Raw genomic sequence first — 21810 nt, 5'->3', positions numbered from 1 at the left:
CTTCTACAGGTCTTTTATGTGCCTCCAGGATGTGGGCTGGGATGTCTGGTCCCAATACACATCCTGGGTGCCAGAGAGTCTAGGGTGGTGTGAATGCCTGGGACCTCCGTGGTCCGTGATAGGTCCACGTATGGTGTGAGTGTTTTGTGACCAGATCTCCCATTGGGTCCCCTCCGTTTTGGTGCAAAGGGAACCATGGATAAGAGGGGGCTGGAAACACCACTACCATGTCGATCTCCTGAGTTCTCACGAACAAAGGAATACAGGAGCCAAGTATCCTGCAACCACGAGGCTGAACCGAGGAATCGCTGGTGACCCTCGGATCGAACGAGAAGGCCTGTACTGGTACTTCGACCCTTGGAATAGTGGGAACAACTATTCTCGGCATCTTCACCATCTCCTGCACGTAAGCCTTCGGAAGTGTCTCTGGGCCATCCAGCAGACTGACCAGCCTACCCAGGAGTCTTGCTCTGTAACCGCCGTCAGGTTGTGTTGTATTACGAGTCCTTGTCACTCTCACACGATTCGTACACTTGGCATTCCCAGGTCTGAAGTGAGTAGTGTACATTGGGCTGAAATACACACGGCCACTCCGTTGCACTGATGTGGTAACAAACTGTGCGGGTTCACTGCGTTTGGGACATCCCCAACTCAACTTCTGCTGCTGCGGAATCTACACGACGCCGAGACGTCCCTTGCTCGTATCTGAACCTGCCAGCACGGAAACCGACGCAGAGAAGCCTGGGTCTGCTTGCATCGGGGACCGGTGAGTAGCATCGCTAGGAACTGGTCGCCCTCCTGCAGGAGCCCATAGCTTTTCCCCGCTGTGTCTAACAGCACGCCTTTCCGTACTCGCGCTCTGCTTCTGCCCACAGTGGAGGCTGCGCTTGAGTCGCGGAGCTCTGTTCATCTTCATTTGTTCACCGAACTAAACTGCCTGATTCCCTCGAAGAGACTCCCCTTTTTGCCCGTTGGCACCAGCGTGTGCAGGTACTTTTGAGCACAAGGCTCCACTCTTCGTAGGGCTTGGACTTCCTTTTAGTTAGGTGCCTCTGAAGGCGGACTGGGTCTAATTATTATTCGCACTGCCTGTTTTCCTCCCCATCTAGGTGGTCTACACATTTCATGCATCTAACTCGTGAGACTTGTTTGTATTTGTATATATATTGTATTGGTTTGGTATGTGTTGGTTTACTTGAGTTTTATTGTGATTTCTCGCTATGGTCAATGTTACAAAGGCCTTGTAATAAATGTGTATATATTTTTAATATAACACCTGCTTGGAGTAATTTGTAAGTGTCCTTGCTTTGTGTGCTCATTGCGGGCTTTCAGTCACCCTCACCCCTCTTGAGACCTAGTCTTGACCGCTGCGATCACTACCCTGATTGGTCTGGCTTGTCCAGAGGTTACCCTGTTCCAAGAAACTAGGCTGGCCTTCTGAACCTCTGCCCCTCCGGGACAGAGTTCAGAAATCCGTCTTAACAATGGTAACGCTCACAGTTTGGAATGTTTAATCCTCCTCTGTCAGACTGTAGTTGCAATTTTCACAGTTTCAATCTCGGAAACCTTTTTATTCCACAAAAAGATTGGAGTATGCTATCCACCTTCTTCAATAACGAGGTACATCACATTTACTTTGTTGGGACTCACTTCACTTCACTTATTGGGACTCCTATTTTCTTTTGACGCTCGCACTGCAAGCCAGCAGAGACATCAGGGGCACACCACATTTTCTTGCAGCTCTTGCCCAGTGAGCCTGCATGGACACCAGAGGGACACCATATTGCATGAAAGCACTCGCACAAAGAGCCCGCAGAGACAAAACGGATTTCCTACAGTACTTGCATAGTGAATACACTTTACCAATTAATGTCACCATGTTAAAAAGCCACGGAGCAAGAGAACCCACTCTGTACCGATTTTACAACCAGAGAATGTCCTAAGGATCCTAGGCCTGCACAGGGGAGGGGAGGAAAGCCCAGGAGGGCAGACTAGCCTTTTAAAGGCTTTGTGCAGCCTGGAGGTCCCAAAATAAACATATGCGAAATAATTAAGCACAGCCAATCATAGCGCCTTATTCATTTGCATCCACATGTACAGACCTTCAAAGGATGTCCAATATCAGGGGAGGGGTCAGAGGACTTTATAAGTTGAGAGTCCCAGCCAGGCAATGTGGGTGTTTGGAGTAAGAGCTAGCAGACAGAGTTTGGAGTGAGCTAAAGAGCAAAGATGGAGCTTAGAGGGAAACTGGAAAGAGGAGGAAGTCAGAGAGGAGAGGGGGAGGGAAGATAACAGCAGGAGGAGATCGGTCTGAGAAGGAGGATGTTGGATTAAGTTATCAGAAATAGAAGGTTGGTTTATGTTAGGCGAGATACAGGAGGGTGGAGGAACTCATCAGGAGGAATATGTTGGTTTACCTGAGAAGGGGATGGGTGTAAGAGATCAGGGGGTTGTTTGGAGATATCCAAGGATTTTTTGGAGACATCAGGAGATTGTTTGAGGCATAGGAAGGTTGGTTGGCTTTGTCAGGAGGTTGGTTAGAACCCCCACGTAGACATTGGAGGTAAATGTCAAGAGGAAGGAAAGCTGCTAGCAAGGGCTTAGCTAGTAAGATCTGGAAGAAATGTCTGGACCAAGGTATGGCGGTAGGAATGAGATTCTGATTTGAAATGATCAAGCCATTGATGGGAAGAAGAATAAGCCTGTGTATAGTGTTGTGGATGCTGAGTAGACAAAGGGACAGAGTTGGAATAGAGAGCTGGTGGAAAGGATGGGAGTCTGTTGCCTAAGTCTGGGAGATGGTGAAGGTCCTCTTAAAGCCATTCTATGTTACATATCCAAGGGTGGCAAAAACCCTGCTGCTTCAGTAGAGGAGTTGAAGAGTGAAGGAGACCCCTAGAAGAATAAAGAATAAGGGTGCAGTAACCTCTTAAACCCAGAACTGAGAAGCAAGGAGAAGAGACTCAGAAGACCAGAACGTAAGAATGCAGGAAACCCTTTCAGTCCAGATTGGAGCCCACAGGGACAGACCTGAGCAAAAAGGGGAACTAAAGGTGCATAAACTCTCTAAACTGAACATGTGCTGCCCCGCAGGTCGACTTGGGACTGGCCCAAGGGTACAGGAGGACTCATTCGGGTAATTGTGTTTATGACTACAGTTACAGGCTGTTTTTGTGGCCACCCTGTGCTATAACACTAAAAGAAAAGAAATGAGTTGGAACCGTAATTCAGTCTTGGCCTGGTCGACATTCCCCCTCACTTTCATGACAATAAATACACACCCACAAACAAATAACCTATATTAACAATTATGAATGTTTTCAGAGGAAAGAAGCGATGCATCATTAATTTCGATCTACAATATTATCACCTGCTGCATTCATGCCACTTACCCTAGGAGGTTTCACCGGACAACATGCAATCCGTTCGCCAATTGGCATCAACTTTCCAGCCTGGAAATAAAACACAAGAAACAGATTAAACCAGAAACAGATATTTAGGGGGTTGGGTTTTACTTATTTATTTGGTGTCTTTTAACACAAGGTGGTGGAAACTGGGGTGGAAGGGCAGAGCCCTTTGAGGGAGAAAGAAGGAAGTGGAAACAGTGGGACCCCAGCGTGCATGTTTGGTAAGAATCAACATTTAATAAAACACCTACAGTGCATTACAGCCCCCGAGGCATACAATACTCACGTTATCTATAAAGGTAAGCGGCCAGTGTCTAGTGGGTATATGGGGTATGCCCTGTTGGAGAACTAGCTAAAGCCTGGGGGTAAAATCATCCAAAAGATCAAGGGTGTTTAGCGATTTCCTGGACTTCAAGTGGTTAGGTTCGTGTATTAGTTCTGATGTCATGATTAAAACTACCAACACCTGATTCTTCAATTGATCATATTAGCTGATAGGTAAAACATATCCTGATATTTAGTGTGGTGGGACCAAAGCAAAACTGAGGGTTAATTTCATATCTGCTTCCATCAGGGCAAAACGGAAAAAGCAAAGTTTAAGGTTATAGTATAAAGTTTGTAAGTTGTAGTGAGGAGTTTATTTTAAGAAAAGTGCGTCCAAACAATTACTTAGACATTGTGGTGCTCGCCAACACAACACTGGGACCCAAAAGCCATACCCCCGATGAAACACTTCATCAGAACCTTTCTCGGATTAGCTAATCATCTTTGATTAGCTAAGCAGGCTTTCTCGGTCTAAGCCCCAAGACTAACAACTTCCTCGTCAACACCTGACTTGCCCCCTTGCTTTTACATTTCAGGAAGAGCTCAAGACCCTCCTCTTCATAGAATTGATCCTCACTAACACCTAGGTCCACACACCCTCTACTCCTCTCCCAATCTGACATTGGGTAGATCTGCTCCAGCCTGTTTCCTCCCCAGGCTGCTTGGAAATCCTTTGCTGTCAAATTGCCCGCCCTCTCTCTCTCTCCCGTTGTTAGCTCCCTGCTCCATTGTACCTCTGCTTTCCTCACTATGTACTTCCCCCTATGACTTGTAAAGTACTGTGGTGCTTCCTGAAGTAATGTCTGTGCTCAATGACATCAATAATAATAATAATAACTCCCAGTGAACACAATGTGACAATGCTGCGAGGTCAGAGGAACAGATCACAAAGTTTCAGATTGTAATGCAGTTAGGTGAGTTTTAATGTGCAACTCACATAGGAGAGTGGGTCTAACCTAAAAGGAAATTGACAAGTGACAGCGGAACAGTGTAGCGGGACTTGCCCTCTTACTGCCTGGGTAACATTTGTTAAGCAAAACAAAAGAGGTCAAGGTTTAGAATTAATCTGACCAACCCACCAGACCGTTGTTCTTCAGCCTGCCAAGAAATTGCAGAAAGGGGAAAGACCATATGAAAATAAGGGCAGAGGTTGACATCAAGTCTAAACCTTCCAGCCATCACCTCTATTGTTTTGCCATAGTGGGACAGGTATGCCAAGACATGAGTCCTGACCCTGTGGGGATTACAGAACCAATAAATAAAACTCACTAATGAGCTTATATGAGGGTGAAACTTGTCTGGGGTTGTTTGTGATCTCATGCAGAAGGGATATGACCAAGTGGTTTGGGCTGCTCTTCCCTTTTTGGGATGGAACCAATATTGATTTGGATGTGGTCTTCTGTAATGGCTTGGCAGTCTGAAGAGCAATGGTCCAGAGGGTTGCCCAGAGCAGCGAAATAGGTTAAGATGAATTCTAAACCTTACAGCCATCGTCTCTTGTTTTGTGTGGGTCACATTCTGCTGGGCGTAGAGACCCAAGCTACACCGCACTGATGAACCCAAGTGGGGGATAAACAGGTCTGGGGATGCTTGTGGTCTTTTGCAGAAGGGATGTGACAAAGCAGTTTGGGGTGGACTTCCCCTTTTGGAGTGGGACCAAGCATGATTTGCATATGGTCTTTATCCTTTCTGTAATGCTGGTCTGGAGGTCTGATCTGAGCTATACTAGTCGTTATGATTAATTGCAAACCACCAGGCTTCACCTCTTTTGTTTTGCTATAATAATGGTTAATCTACAGCTTTTGCTGAGATTTTGAGTAAGTATTGTATCACCCATTTTTTTATGTTTTCCGTAAGCAGGATTTCGATTTAATTTTTATATATACATCGATATACATCAAAGTGCTGTACAAAAGTAAAACAGTACAGATAATGTAAAACAAATTGAAAAACACAAGTTATCCAGTGAGCAGGTGGATTTTAAGGTGTGATCGGAAGACAGGAAAGGAAGGGAAAGAGCGTTGCAGGTCCAAGAGGGAGAAAGAGGGGAAACAGGAATTAGCGCAAGGAGGGTGGGGAACAGTAAGAAGAAGGGAGTTTGAGAATGAAATGGACGTGATGGTACGTAAAAAGAAATAAGAAAGGAAAGTAGAGAGGGACAAAGTTGTGAAGGTATTACGAAACAGACAGAGAAAGTTAAATAGCAGACGTGACTCAAAGGGGAGCCATTGAAGAGAGGCAAGACCTAGGGCAATAGAATTGTGAGAGGATAAAGAGAAAAGGAGGCATACAGCCGAGTTATAGATGGAACGACGAGGAGAGAGATGGACAACAGGAAGCTCTAGAAGAAGAAAACAGTGGAATAGTCGGGGAAAAATAAAAAGAAACAAGAATTTTGGTAGCAGCAAAGGAAAGAGACAGTCTAGCATTATGGATATTAAAAAGCTTGAACTGATAGGAGCAGGAGAGAGCAGAAATACGGGGAGAGAAAGAAAGAGACAACTCGAGAATAACTCCAAGATTCCGGGCAGAGTGCGAAATGGGGAGAGAGGAAAGGGAAAAGGGGATTAAAGAGGGGAGGCAGAGGAGGAGGCACAGTAGTGGCAGGAAAGAAAATAACTTCAGTCTTGGAGGGATTTAGATGAAGAAAGTGGGCCAACATCCAAGACGGATTTGCAATAAAGCAGGAGTTAACAGTTGAGTGTATAGAAAAAAAGAAAGAGGAGAAGGGGAGAAAAAGCTGTGTATCATCAGTGTACAGATAATGGGAGGGACCAAAAGAAGAAGAGGCATGAGTAATCTTGTAAAGAGATAAAAGCAGGGGACTCAAGACTGAACCCTGAGGTACCCCATACTGAAGAGGAAGAATAGAAGAATTAATAACAGCCAAGGAAACTGAGTAAGTGCGATTAGTAAGATAAGAGTGCAAGCCACCAAAACCTAGACGAGAAAGATTGAAGAGAGTGATCCACAGTGTTGAAAGCAGCAGACAGATCGAGTAAGATCAGAAGAGATGATTGCCTAGAGTAGCGAACAAATAGAAGAGAGTGACAGACAGAGAGAAGAGCCACTTCGGTAGAGTGTAGAGGGTGAAAGCCAGATTGATAGATAGGAAGAAGAGTTAACATGAGAAGACACTGTAGCAATCACACCCCAGCTTGGAGGCGTGCATGGCGGGTAATGGCCTAATAGCCCGAGGGCTGCAGTCATTACCAGAAGGATTGCTATTCACACCCCAGGGTTTGCCTGGGGCGGGGGTCAATCGTGTTTTCTTTTCACTCTGGAGATGGGCTCCACGATATTGGGTAAACCCTATCTCACAAGAAAACAAAAAGCATGGCCACCGCCATCCCTTTTTCCTTTCATTGGCAGCGGCCGCAGGCAGGAGAAGTGCCGGGACCGAAGCACAAATCTCCGGTCCAGCAGGTAAGTGGAAGGGTACTAATGGCAATGGGGGAAGTGGGGACATGTGGAGGCAACAGGGAGAGGCTCCCTGTTGCCTACCCACAAACAAGATGGAGCCACCCAGGGAAGGTCCTCGAGTAGCTGGAAAGAGAGGGTGGTACACACTGTATTGTCGCCCGCTCTTCCAGCCACCTAATAGGCTGAGTGCCCTTCCCCTGGTGCGAATTGAGAATAGACAATACCTTCGAGGAGTTTACAAAGCAAAGGTAAGAGGGAGATTGCGATAGTTAGAAGGGTGAGAAGGGTACAGAGAAGGTTTCTTGAGGATAGGAAGGATAGAAGTGTGTTTGAATGAAGAAGTAAAAGGTAGAAGAGCGAAGGGAGAGGTTAAAAATCAGTGCCAGCTATGGAGAGATGCAGGGGTAGACCTTTGTGATAAGAGAGGAAGGAAAAGGATCAGAGTGAGAAGCCATAGGTTGGTCTTTGGAAAGAAAGTAGGAGATGTCAGTGAGAGAATGAAAGGAGGACAAAGAAGAGGAGGGATGGGGACCGGTGATGGGCCAAAAAGAAGGGGGGGGACGAAGAAGAGGAGGCAATAGATGAGCAGAGAAGAGTGACTAGATGAAAAGTAAGACGCAAGGTTAGGTGCGAAAGGGGATGAAGAGAGCGAGGGAGAAGGGGTAGAGGGAGAAAGAATATGATTGATGGTCTGAAATAAGCGGCAAGGATAGGCAGAAAAGGAATCTAGATTTGTGTAAACATGTTTGGCCAGAAGAAGGGCTATGTCATAGTCAGGATGGAGGGAAGAAAGATTGAGGAGATCAGACTGAGATAGAGATTTTCACCAGCAGCGTTCAGTACGATGCAGGGAGCGACGCAAGGAACGAAGAGCTGGAGTAAGCCAGGCTTTGGTATGGCTTACGTGAAAGGGAGAAAGAGGAAAAAGGATGAAGAGTCAAGAGTGTCAAGAATCGAAGTTGATAGCAGAGAGAAGTAAGTGCCAACTGAGAAAGATGAAAAGATTGGAGAAGAATTGGTCAATTCTATGTTATCACTAATTTTACTCAAATTGTATTGATCTGCTGGGATATCGGGAAGGTGCAGTGACTCTAACCATCAGTACATGGACGACATCCAGTTCCTTATATTTTATGCAGTGCTTAGCATGAAGTTTGCTTCCACCGGTCGAGTACTCACTGTCATCTGTAAATTAATCTATCAACATGTCAGTTTCTTTAATCTGCAGCTTGCTACTCATTTGTTAGGTTTTCTTCTTGGTGAAATGCTTTTTATTAAAAAAGTATGTGGAGAGGCCATTGGATGTGGTGTTGGTTCGACGGGTTGTTGGGTGTGATCATGATTTCTGTTTTGTCAGGGTTGAGTTTGAGGCTGCTGGTGCTCATCCACTTATTTATTTCTGTGAAGCAGTTCAAAATTGTTGTCTCTTTTTCTCTACCAGTGTTGATTTTGTAGATGATGTGTGTGTCGTCTGCGTAGCTGGTTATTTCATATATTGCATGTCTTTTGGTGAGGTTGATGAGAGGGGTCATGTATATGTTGAAGAGCAGTGGTGAGAGCGATGAGCCTTGTGGGTCTCCGCAGGCTGTTGTGCGTGGTACTGACTTGAAGGGGGTTAGACATGTTTTGATTCTTTCATTCAGGAAGGATGAGTTTAACCACAGTAACACTGTGTTGCCGATGTCCATTTCCTCGAGTCTTTTGATGAGTGTTTCATGGTCGACTGTATCAGGGGCTGCTGACAGATCTAGTAGTATTAGTGCTGAGGTAACATAGAGATCTTCGTTGGTTTTTAGATCGTCACATATAGATAGTAGTGCTGTTTACGTTCCTCTCATGGGCCTGAAGCTCTAGAATGCGAATATTTTCAAAATGTTCCAGGATTTGTTTGCAGACGTTGCTTTCTAGGAGTTTTGCCAGGTACGGGATGTTTGAAATTGATCAGTAGTTGGTAAGGTCTTCTGTGTTTTCTGCTGGGTCTTTAAGGAGTAGTTTGTTGAATGCTGATTTGAAGCCTAGTGGCGAATTTCCAGTGCTAGTGAATGTTTAAAGAGGTTGCAGAAGTATTCAATCTGTGTTTTTTGGGTGAGGAAAGTCTTGTATATATTTGCAGGTGAGCCAGCTTTGTTGCTTTTGTTCACAAGGCTGTTGTATTTTGCTTGTTGAGATTGGTGTGAAATCTGTCAGTCTAGCGGTTGGTTCTGGTGTCGGCTGATTTTGGGTGTTGTTGGTATTTTTGGGCATTCTCTTGATGGCTCGCCGGATATTTTTGATTTTGTTTTTGAAGTGGCTCGCAAGGTCATCGCACAGATTTCTAGAGGGAGTGGACGTGTTATCGCAGGCTGTCTGGTTTCTTCTCTCATTTGTGAGGTGGAACATCTCTTTCTGGGTATTGCTTGAGTTAGTGATGCGTTCATTGTATCATTTTATTTTTGTTTTATGTTTTTTGGCTTTGTATAGTCATATCTGTCTCCGGTAACAAGAGATTTGTTTGCTGATCATATTTTTCCTCCATTCTTGTTCCAGTTTCCTCTTTGTTTTCTTCTGGACTCCGAGGTGGGTGTGAAACATATCACCATTGTTTTCTTTAGCAAGGGGGTAAAAGACTTTTCTGGTGCAAAGTCATCTAGTGGTTTTTTAAATCCATGATTGGATTGTCTCAGTTCTTTTTTCGATATTCAGCGAGTCCAAGATGGTGGTTGATGGTTTTGTAGATTTATTGTATAATCTGGTCTGCAATGTTTGATTTCCAATTTATTTAGAATTGGAGTGGTTTTTGTGATATTAGTTAGTAGTCACGTTGGTGGGTGGATTAGGAAGGGTATTAGCCGGTGGTCGCTCCAGAGAATATGCATTGGTGGTGCTGTTTTGACCAGGTTTCTTTTGCAAACGATTGCATCTAGGGTGTGCCCTGCTGCATGTGTTGTTCCCTTCACCAGTTGCTGTAGATGCATCATTGCTAGCTGATTTGTTACTGTTTTAGGTGAGTTGATGTTTTCTTCATCAAGCCAGATGTTGAAGTCTCCTAGTTTGATCAGGTTGTCATATTTTATGGCGATATTGATGATGGCGTCCACAAGTGTGTCCATGGAGGAAGTTTAACATGTTGGTGGTCTGTAGATGAGCAGGAATGACAGGTTTGTTTGGTGATCTAAGGCTAGGTTTAGAGGGAGAGATTCACAGTTTGGATTGTCCATTGGTGGTACTGTTGTCAGTGTGAGTGATCTCTGTAAGCAACAGCAAGACTTCCTCTTTTTCCTTCTCAGATGGCTGGTTTCAGTTTGAAGTTGTTGGGTAGGGATTTGAGTGCGATCACTCACTTAGGAGTTTGTATATCTCTGTGGTGGGTTTTGACATGATCCGGCTTTGACTAGGTTGCAGTGTATCCTTTTGCTTTCTGGTTTTTGTTTGCCATTTGAGAGTGGCGTTGGTGATTTCAGTTGGTGTCTATTTGTTTTTCCTTTTGATTCCATATCCAGTTTTGTTGCTTCTGTTTCTCCATTGAGCAGATCTAGAAGGTTGCATTTTGGATTGATGTGTTCTTCGAGACAGTTTGTCAGCACTTGTTGGTGATTCTTTATGTCTCGCCAGTTTGTTGTAATGAACGTTGCGTTGAGTTCAGTTTGTTCAGTTTGTTCAGTTGTGCTTCTGCATATTTGAATCGCTATACGTGCAGTTTTCCGCATTCCACCTTGTATGTTTAACGTACTTGTCAATGGTTTTTTGTACGATTGGGTGGTATATTTATAGGTAGCGTGGAAGATAGTGATTTTGGTCTTGTTTCAGCGAATGGGCTCTCTTCCAGTGGACAATTAGGTGTGCTGTATGTTGGTGTTAGTTAGTGCGCTGGTGTGGTAGTTTCAGATGGCTGGTTTTCTTTCGTCTAGTTTGGTCTATTTTGGTTATTTCTTGTGTATCATTCTTTTCCGGTACAAGGAATTTATTTGGTGCAGGCTTGTTGGTTGAAAGGTAGGTTTCCTGTTTGGTTCTGGGTCTGTTTTTAGGGTTAGGTTGCTTGTTCTATTCTCTCCTGGTGGTTGTCTAGTTATCTACAAGTCTTCACCCCTCTCCCCCACAGATTGTATGTGGTGGCTTTTTTTCTCTTATACAGAGTTCCTCTACCAGGGGTAAAACTCTCCTAGTGGCAGACTTATCCCAGGGTACAACTATCCCCAGTGTGTGTAGCCCTTTCACATGAACAGACAGCCTAGTCCAGGGGCAGACACCCTATCCCAGGGACACAAAACTATCTCAGGGGCAGAAATATCTTGAGAGGGGGAGTGTCTCAAGTAACTCAAGGGGCACAGGTATCTCAGGCGTAGAACTTTCCGAGGGGCAGAACTATCCAAGGGGGAGACCATCTTGGGGGAAGACTATACCAGGGGCAGACATACGGTGCTGGTGGTTTCTCAGTTTGAAAAATGCTTACGATGGTGGGGCACCTGCTTCCTAATGGCAGAGTTCAATGTGGTAGGGATAGAGTGGTACACTCGGATTCAGAGTGTTAGAGTTCAATGTGGCTGGGTAGCAAGATGGCAGAGTTCAGAAATGGTAGAGCTTCCAAACTTCCAAGTACTATTTTCAAAGTTAAAACTCACAGCATCAAGATTCCAAGTTATGGCATCACAATAGCAAAACTTGGAGCTAGAAATGTGACGCTCTAACGGAGGCAAGATTCAGAGTTAAAGTCACAGCTGAAAAATGGCAGATGTAAAATCCCACTGTGGCCACATTTAGCGTTAATACTCAGAGCATCACAGTTTAACGTGACAGAATCTCACCATCTCAAGATTCGAAGTTAGAAACTCACAGCGTCATAGTTGAAGGTGACGGAATATGCACCGCCCTTAAAGCAAGACCCCCACATGATTGCACTATTGGGGAACTTGTGCATCGGCCCTGGGTGCTTAAAGCAAGTCCCCACATGCTTGCACTATTGGGGAACTTGTGCAGGACACTACACTTTCCTTTTCTAAGTGGTATCAAGCCTGTTTCCTACCTCATCCTGCTTTGCAGTCATCCCTGCTATTCCAGTACGGGGGCCCACACACTGCTAACAACCTGAATCCTGAGCTGCAGCATGTCACAGACGCACACCTGTTCAAGCACAGGAACCCATACACTGGTTGGCCGGTGCACACACCCGTCCTGGGCTGCAGTGCTCCTAACTGTTCCAGTACAAGGAATCCACACAAAGGTCTGCCCGCAGCTGAAATGCTCCCTACTATTCCAATACTGGGACCCACACTCAGTTCTACTAATGCACCTCTTGCAGTGATCCCTTCTTTTCCAGTACTAGGACCCACAGAGAGCTCTACTAATGACCTTTTGTCCTCCCTTGCAGTAACACTCGTTATTACAGTGCTGGACCCACACACATCTCTGCTAAGGACCTGAATTCTGAGCAACAGCATCCCACACCCACATACCACAGCAGAGGAACCCATACACTGCTCCACCAGTGCATGCACCTCATCCCAGAGCTGAAATGCTCCCTGTTATTCCAGTACTAGGACCCGCACAGAGCTCTACAAATAACCCTTCGTCCTCCCTTACAGTAACCCCTGTTATTACAGTACTGGACTCACACACAGCTCTACTAATGTACCTCTTCCTCCTTTGAAGTGATCCTGGTTATTTCAGTACTGGGATGCACACACAGCTCTACTAATGCACCTCTTTCTCCCTTGCATTGATCCCTGATATTCCAGTACTAGGATCCACACACATCTCTGCCAAGGACCTGAATTCTGAGCAGCAGCATCCCACACCCACCTAACACAGGACAGGAACCCATACACTGCTCCGCCAGTGCATGCACCTCAGCCCAGAGCTGAAATGTTCCCTGCTATTCCAGTACTAGGACCCGCACAGAGCTCTACTAATGACCCTTTTTCCTCCCTTACAGTAACCCCGTTATTACAGTACTGGACCCACACACACCTCTACTGATGTACCTCTTCCTCCCTTGAAGTGATCCCGGTTATTTCAGTACTGGGACCCACACACAGCTCTGCTAATGCACCTCTTCCTCCCTTCAAGTGATCCCTGGTATTTCAGTACTGTGACCCACACACAGCTCTCCTAATGCACCTCTGTCTCCCTTGTAGTGATCCCTGCTATTCCAGTACTAGGACCCACACACATCTCTGCCAAGGACCTGAATTCTGAGCAGCAGCATCCCACACACCCCAGCCAAAGCACAGGAACCCATACACTGCTCCGCCAGTGCACGCACCTCAGCCCAGAGCTGAAATGCTCCCGGCTATTCCAGTACTAGGACCCACACAGAGCTCTACTAATGATCCTTCGTCCTCCTTTACAGTAACCCCCGTTATTACAATACTGGAGTCAAACACAGCTCTATTGATGCACCTCTTCCTCCCTTGCAGTAACCCTGTCAATACAGTACTGGACCCACACACAGCTTTACTAATGAACCTCTTCCTCCCTTGAAGTGATCACAATTATTTCAGTACTGGGACTCACACATGGCTATGAAATGAAAAAAAAACAGAAATACAGCGATTTTACTAGGCCCAGTGACATTTAAGAAAGCGCAAGTGTATGGGAAAGGAAAATGGGGGTAAAGTGCAAGGAAAAGGGGGGGGTGGAAAGTGCGAAGCAGAGGAGAGAAAATATCAATAAATATTAAATAGAATAAATAATAAATAAGGGCTTTACACCATGGTAGTACAGCCAGAAAGTGGCAGGTGAAAGTTAGTCAGAAAGGTATATCTGATAAGTGCAGAAGAAACGTGGGAGGGGGACTGTATGAGTACAATACAGAACCCTAGTGCAGATGGTGGCCTGGAGGCAGTGCGGAGGGTGGCAGGGTGGGCAGGTACCTGGGCCCGAAAGAACAGAGGGTGGCCAGGTGCACAATGCCATGAGAAGAAACAGATCAACAAGGGTGAGGGGGGCAAAGGCAGAGGCAAAGAGGAAGGTCTTGAGAAGTATCCGGAACCGAAGATGTTTTTCCTCAAGTTTCAAGGTGGCCGGGAGGCTGTTCCAAAGGGAGGCACCAGCCGAAGACAGATCTACCCCCAGCTCATTTCTTTGCAAAACGACTAACTCTGACGGAGTTAGAAGTAGAGGAGCGAAGGGCTCGAGAGGGGAGGTATTTACCGAGGGATAGTTGAAGGTATTTTGGAACCAGGCCCCAGAAAGCCTTGTGGACAATGCAGGGGGTTTTAAATTTAATCCTCGCAGCCACTGGGAACCAATGAAGGCATTTCAAGGCTGGAGAGATACGATCCCAGGGCTTGAGGCCAAGGGCAAGTCTCGCATTCCTGTTCTGGATTAGTTGTAGAGGGCGGAGAGTGGAGGAAGGTAGATTTAGAAAGAGGCTGTTACAGTAATCCAGTCTGGAAAGAACCAGAGCTTGGGAGACAGCAAGCTTTTGAGGGAAGGAGAGGAAAGGCAGAGTACCTCTAAGGAGGTGAAGTAAAAAGTTAGATTTTTGGAGACATCAGAGATGTGTGCGGAGAAGGAAAGTGTAGAGTAAAAGATAACCCCAAGGTTCTTAGCCGCGCAGGTGGGAATGGGAGGAGGGCCAAGGGAGGCTGGCTAGAGAGTGAGAGGAAAGGATGGAGATGGTGTACCAATAAGGAGGATCTCAGTCTTGTTGGTATTTAGACATAGATCATTGGCGGAACAGCAATTTTGAATGGCCATTAGACAATCGAAGTTGAGAGAAGGAGAGGAGGAGGCTGAAGGAAGCCTGAAAATGAGTTGGGTGTAGTCAGCATAGCACTGGAAAGTTGAGCAGAACATTGTGATGCAGTAAGCGAGAGTTGCCAGGTATTGGTTGAAAAGTCAGGGAGAGAGTATAGACCCCTTGGGGACACCACATGTGGAGAGGGAGATAGAAGATAGGAAGGACCCAATGTGTACCTGAGAGGGTCGATCAGAGAGAAAAGAGGTCAGCCAGGCCAGAGCCTGATCAGTGATACCAAGGTTGTCACAAAGACGACCGAGCAGGGTGGTATGGTTGACTGTGTCGAACGCAGAGGAGAGATCAAGTAGGATGAGGACAGAGGGAATGTTAGAATCGAGGTTGGTGAGCAGGTTTTCACAGATGTTCAGGAGAGCAGTTTCGATACATCTGGCAGCTCTGAAGCCAGATTGGTGGTCATGGAGGGAGCCAACAGAGTCGGAATGGAAATTAAGCTGAGAGATGGCCAGCTTTTCCAGGAGCTTGGCCAAAAAGGGAGTAATGGAAATTGGGCGGTAGTTTGCTGGACATGACGGATCAGCAGTGGATTTCTTGAGGAGAGGATGCACAATAGAGTGTTTAAGAGGGGTGGGGAAAGAGCCAGAGGCAAAGGAGAGGTTGCGGAAATCAGCCAGGGCCGGCGCGAGGGTGTCAATGTGGTCCTTAATGGTTTTAGAGGAACAGGGATGGACCTGTTTTGATGAGGTTTTCATAGATCGGACTTGTCTAGATGTCTCATCAGGGGAGAAAAGAGGAAAGGAGGAGAAAGGGGGATGAGGGGTAGCTGAGGGAGGGTCAGCAGGACGAGAAGGAGAGGGAGCAGAGGAGAGGGTGGACAGGATGTCCTGGGTTTTAAAGATAAAGTGAGAGGCAAGGGCATTGCAAAGATCCTGGGAGGAGGGAGGAGGAGTGGAGACTGCAGCTGGGTTGGCCAGCTCCTTGCAGATTTTGAAAAGTTCGGCTGGGTTGTTAGATGCCGCAGAGACGCAGGCTTGTATGTGGGCTCTCTTCTTAGTGTGGACAGCACGTCGGTATTGCCTTTGGAGCAGGCGGCAGGCCAGTTTGTCAGAGGATGAGCAAGAAACCTTCCATTTCCTCTCCGCCGTCCTACACTTCCATTTAAGTGTAGCTAGGTCACAGTCATACCAAGAATTATACTTGGCTTTGGACTTCGACGGATCCTCATGACGGGGGCAAGAGTATCAAGAGTAGCAGAAATAGAGGAGTAGAGAAGAGAGAGGGCTGTGTCAGGGTGTGAGTCAGCTGGGGTGGAGAAGGTTGCAGCGAAGGCCTCAACTGACACACGCTTCATGGGCCAGATATCTGAGAAGGTGGGTGGCAATCTAGGAGTGGACTTGGCTTGGGGGGAGGAGATGGAGAGATGAGAGGAGAGGAGGCAGTGATCACTCCAGGAGAGAGGAGTGGTAAGGGGGGTAGAGAGGCAGAGACCGGATGAGATCACGACATCAAGTGTGTGGCCAGCCAAGTGAGTCGGACCGGAGGGAAGGATGGAGAGGGAGAGTGAATCGCAGAGGTTGCGAAAGAGTGAAGATGAGGGACAGCTAGAATCAAGGTGAATGTTGAGGTCACCAAGGAGGAGAAGTTGAGTGGTTGAGGCCAAGAGGGAAGAGGAGAGGTCAGCCCACTCAGAGAGAAAAGAGGTGATTTGACCAGGGGGCCGGTAGAGAGTAGCAACAGTAAGAGAGTGGCTAGGAGAGAGACAGAGCCTGCAGACTAGGCATTCAAACAATGATTAAGCTTAAGTGGGAATGAGAGAGGCATGGATCCACTCAGGGAAGATAAGGGCTACACCCCCTCCAGGCCGATTGGATCTAGGAGCTGAGAGGATCTTGTAGCCGTCAGGGAGGAGAGTGTCAAACCACGTGATAGAGCTGGCTGTGAACCATGTCTCAGTGAGACCGAGGACATCAAGGTCGAGTTCTTCTAGGAGGTGACAGATGTTAGATGAGTGTTTAGCGGCTGAGCGAGAATTTAGTGTGGCGAGATGGAGAGGTTTGCCAGACTTAAAGACCTTCCGGGGAGGGGTACAGTTCGTAGGTATGCCCTGCAGAGGTGTGGAAGGAGCTTGAGATGGAGCAAAAGAGGAGGCGGAGGAGGGCAAGGTAGCCAGGGGAAGAGAGTAGGGGACAGCTGGAGATGAGAGGAAGTTGAAGAGGCGAGGGAACTGCCTATCAAAGAGGAGGAGGTTAGCCTGAGGGCCTTTCACCATGACAGTACCATTTAGATAAATGTTAATAAAGACTCTAGAGGAGTCAAAGAGATCCATTCGTACTTCCCAGCGGGTGCCACCATTAATGGAAGAGGAGGAGACAGGACAGAGAACAGAGATCATATGAGGGGTCCAGAGATCTTGTGATGGAACAAAAAAAGAGGATGTCAGTTAGGTTTTGTCTGGCAGAGGCGCTGGAATAGGTATCAGCGATGGGGAGACCAGGGTTAGAAAACAAGATCTCCTTTTTTTAAAAACGTTTTTATTAGTTTATTCACACAAACAATAAAAAACCAAACTTGCAGTGCATACGGTAACATTTCAAATATGCATCGCTTAATTGTGTTCACTGCTCCCCTTATCCCACCCCCCCTTTCGAGCCTACTCCTTCTCACATTCTGTTCCTGCATCTTGTGATAGGGTGTCCTTTGCCATGGGTTCCGTTGGGTCTCGCATTGACCCAAATAACTCTGCTATTAATAATTTCCAGGCCATCAGGGTCTCTGTCTCCTCCTCCCCCCAGTACTGCTTGATTCTTGCCATACCATGGTTTCTGCCTCAGCCCATTTCTGCACATCTTTCCACCATACCTCTAGCCGTGGTCTGTGGCATGTCTTCCACCCCATAGCAATTCTCCTCTTTGCCAGCGCATATGCCAGGTCCTTTAGTTTGCTCACGTGCTTGAGTTTTTGTGGTCTAGGGAACCCCCCCAATAAGCAGACCCACACTGTATCGACCACAATCTTAATACCTCTTTCTGCTAGTCTGTGTGCCACTTCGCTCCAAAAACGCTCGATGACCGGACATGACCAAAACATATGTACCATACCAGCATTCTCTTCATCACATTTGGGGCATGCTTGCCGTCCCACATTTTTAAACCTAGCTATCCTCTGGGGTGTCATATACGCCTTATGCGTAATATACAGTTGAATCTGCTTTAGTCTTGCATTCCTCGACACCTTCTTATGGTACCCTTGGGCTCGTTCCCACATCCCATCATCCATCGGGGCTCCCACTTCCGCCTCCCAGTCTGGTCTCAGTTGAACTACCTCCTTTCCTACTTTGGACATCATCATCTCGTATATTCTTGATATCTCATGTCCCCCCTCTGCTATGTCATAGATTGTATCTATGGTAACATCTGGTTCTTCCTCCAGTACCACTTCGGGCCATGTCCTCTTGATTCTCCGCACCATTCTATGATACGCGATATACTGGCCTATATGTAACCCAGTTTCCTCCCTCAACGCCTCAAAATCTATTATAGTCCCTTCTTGCCAAACATCACCCATTGTTGCTATCCCAACCGGTTCCCAGTGGTTTCTGATCGTCATCCTTAGTTGCTTCTCTTCCCCCGCCAGTGCTACTAATGGTACCTGCGGGGAACAAGGGGATGGGCTCTCCATCATCTGGCACGCCCTGCGCCACATCTTCCATCCAAGTACCATCATCTTTGGGCGCCCTTCTATTTCTGCCTTGGGAAGCCACATGATCTCCTTTAAATAACATGGGGCACAATCTTGTCTAAACAGCCTGGACTCAGAGGTCACCTCCTCTGAGAGCCATTTAGCCACATATTGCAGCTGGCTTGCTATATATCTAACAAAGAACTTTTTTGGTATCAAGTGCAGTATATTCCCAAAGTAGTGCAGAAGCCTAGGTAGGACCACCATCTTCAACATTGCCCCCCGTCCCATCATTGCTAAAGGCAGCTTCACCCAAAACCTCATGCAATTTTCAATTTTCTTAATGGCTACCTCTGTATTGCGCTTATGCTCCTCTTCCACCGTGTGGTATATATCTATCCCTAAATAGCGAAATGTGCTAACCCCCCCGGTATCTGTAACACCGGCAACCGTTTCAATGGGATCCCTTTCTATCCACCCAATGGGAACATGCTAGATTTCTGAGGGGTCACTGCTATACCAGACAGTCCTGCATATCTTTCCATCACTTCCAAGATGTATTGGAGGTTCTCCTCCGGGTGTCGCAAGTACAACAGCAGGTCATCCGCATATAGGGAGATTAGATGTCGTTCCCCTCCCACAGCAATGCCTATTGTATCATATTGTTGCCTCAAATATATCGCTAGGGGTTCCAGGGCTAATATATAGAGCATAGGTGACCATGGACATCCTTGTCTGGTACCCCTACGGAGTTGCCATCTTTCAGATATCACTGCTCCTATTTTAACTTTGGCCAGCGGTTCACTATATAACATTTTCGCCCACTGTAGATATCCATGCCCCATTCCATAGCCCGCCAAGGCCGCCAACAACCATGGCCATTTCACCGAGTCAAAGGCCTTTATTTCGTCTAATGACACGATTGCCAATTCATCTTCATTCTCGTTCCCATGCTCAATAACTCGATGGAGTCGTCTGAGATTATTAGATATGTTCCTGTTTGGGACATAGCCCGTCTGGTCAGGATGTATTAATTTGCCAATAACCCTTCTCAATCTGTTTGCCAAAACGGCCGTCAGTATTTTGCTATATTGATTTAACATTGATAGGGGTCTATATGAACCGCAGCTATGCCCAGGCTTGTTAGGTTTGGGAAGCGGTATTATAATCGCTTCTCTAAGTGACTCTGGCAGTCTGACCAGCTCATATGCCTCATTCAACATTTCTAAAAGCAGAGGTAGCACCTCTCCTTTAAATATTTTATAGAATTCCCTTGGGAGTCCATCAGCCCCCGGAGTCTTGCTGGTGGGCAACTGTCTTACCACCTCTTCTAACTCTTCTAAAGTAATCGGTGCATCCAGCTCCTCTCTCTCCTCAGCACTGATCTGTGGCAATCCTATATCCTCCATTGTTTCTACTATCATTGTGTAATTACTCTCCCCATCATCTCCATATAGTAGCCTGTAATAGTCTGAAAACTGATGGTTAACTCCTTCTTGGGTATCGACTACACTTCCATCTTCCCTTGTTATTGTTCTAATCGTGGGTCTGGGGGTTTCACTCTTGTATAGCCATGCCAAGATCCTTCCTGGTTTATCCCCTCCCGCATGGTGTCTCTCTATATATTTTTTATAGTTAAGGATACACAGTCTTTCACAGTGCCCAGCAGATTTCTGCTGAAGCCTGAGTATCAGTTCGGCATCTTCCTTAGTATTATTTTCTCCCTTCAATGCCCTTTCCAATTCTCCCTCCATTTCCTGAAGGTCAGCCTGGATCCCTCCTTGCAATCCTTTAGATTTTGCTATGGCTACCCCTCTCATCACAACTTTCAAGGCTTCCCACAACATGCCCGCCGAGTCCACACTACCAGTATTCGTCTCAAAGTAGTTCACAATCTCCTCCCTCATATCCTCCCCAAAAAAGGGCTCTTTTAGCGCCTCTGCTCTGAGGCGCCATGTCAGAATCCTCGCTCTCGGGGGTCGATATTGACATCCGAGTATCAGAGGCAAGTGGTCTGAGAGGACCCTCGCTTTATATTCCACTTGCGTGATTTCAGTCATTATGTCTTGTGTGATAAAGACATAGTCCAACCTTGTGTGTAATTGCTGCGGGGCAGAATAATGCGAATATTGCCTCTCTTGGGGGTGTTGTGACCTCCACACATCTCCAAACCCAAAGTCATCCAACAGTGTCTGCAGCGCTTTAGCGGCTGGGGTGGGTCTATCCATTTTCCCATCTGATCTATCAACCTTAGGGTTTAGTACACAATTGAAGTCACCCCCCCCCCAGATCACCGCGCTCCCCACACACATGCTAAGGTTGTTACACAGGGTTCTAAACTATGCCGCCGTGTTTTGATTCGGGGCATACGTATTTACAATGCTTATCTCCCTATTTTCCACCAATCCCGTCATCATGACCATCCTCCCGTCCGTCTCAACTATCGTCTGTAATAGCTGAAACGGGACATGTGGTGCCACCCAGATAATCACTGCCCTGGCATAAGCTGAATAAGACGAGCCCACCACAGTCCCCTTGCATTTCCTCCCAATCATCTCCATCTGATCTTGCATCAGGTGCGTCTCTTGCAGAAAGGCTATGTCTATCTTCTGCCTACGCAGGTATAACATAACCTTATTCCTCTTTAAGTAGCTATTGAGCCACCTGACATTCCAAGTAATTATTTTAAGGTCTTCCACGACTTGTTAGAGTCCCCATCCTCCCCCCACCAATGCAGTCCAGATTCGATTGTATTCCTCATCTATATAGGCTTGTTTCCCAACTCAAACATCTCTTAACTAAAAACACAACAAACACCCCAACCTCCCTCCCTCCCTCACACCTCCCTTCCCTGTCCCAACAACACCCTCCCCAACTGTTGCCCAGTTCCATCCCTGAATCTCAGGCACCCCCGCATCTAGCCCTTTCTGGCAATAGCCCGTACTCGCGGCTCAGCAGGGTAAAGCCGGCCTAGTGGCTGTCTTACTACTAATTTCTGGGGGGTAGGTTGCCTTTGTTCTGCTGCTCCTGTTTACTACAAGTACACTGCGCCTAATGCTATCCAGTTAACTTATGCATTTTATTCTCTATATTCCAGTCCAACAGGATCAGTAAGTCCAAAAGTGACATAATACAATTCGAATGTTCCACAGTCTCTTGCTGGGGCTCCCCCCCCCACTTATCCCATCAGTATTCATGATGCATCCCCCTCACTTATCGTGCTCCTCATGATCCTGCTCCTCACCTCGCTCTGGACAGCCCTGCAGGTCCAGCCATGCCACAGCTTCCTCTGGGGTATCA

At 46.6% G+C, this 21810-nt stretch overlaps 1 protein-coding gene across 1 annotated transcript in view; it reads right to left on the bottom strand.

Moving 5' to 3' along the window:
* EFHB (EF-hand domain family member B) overlaps positions 1–21810 on the bottom strand; it is a 400940-nt gene that overhangs the window by 361380 nt on the left and 17750 nt on the right. The window contains exon 2 of the mRNA XM_069648882.1: positions 3393–3452. Within this exon, the coding sequence (XP_069504983.1) occupies positions 3393–3452 (60 nt within the window). The remainder of the gene's footprint in view (positions 1–3392; positions 3453–21810) is intronic.

The sequence above is a fragment of the Ambystoma mexicanum genome, chromosome 2q, assembly GCF_040938575.1.
Source record: "Ambystoma mexicanum isolate Mex_15411 chromosome 2q, UKY_AmexF1_1, whole genome shotgun sequence".
NCBI classification, from domain to species: Eukaryota; Metazoa; Chordata; class Amphibia; order Caudata; family Ambystomatidae; genus Ambystoma; species Ambystoma mexicanum.
The sequence above is the reverse complement of the archived record's forward strand: the minus strand, read 5'-3'. Positions and strand labels throughout refer to the sequence as shown.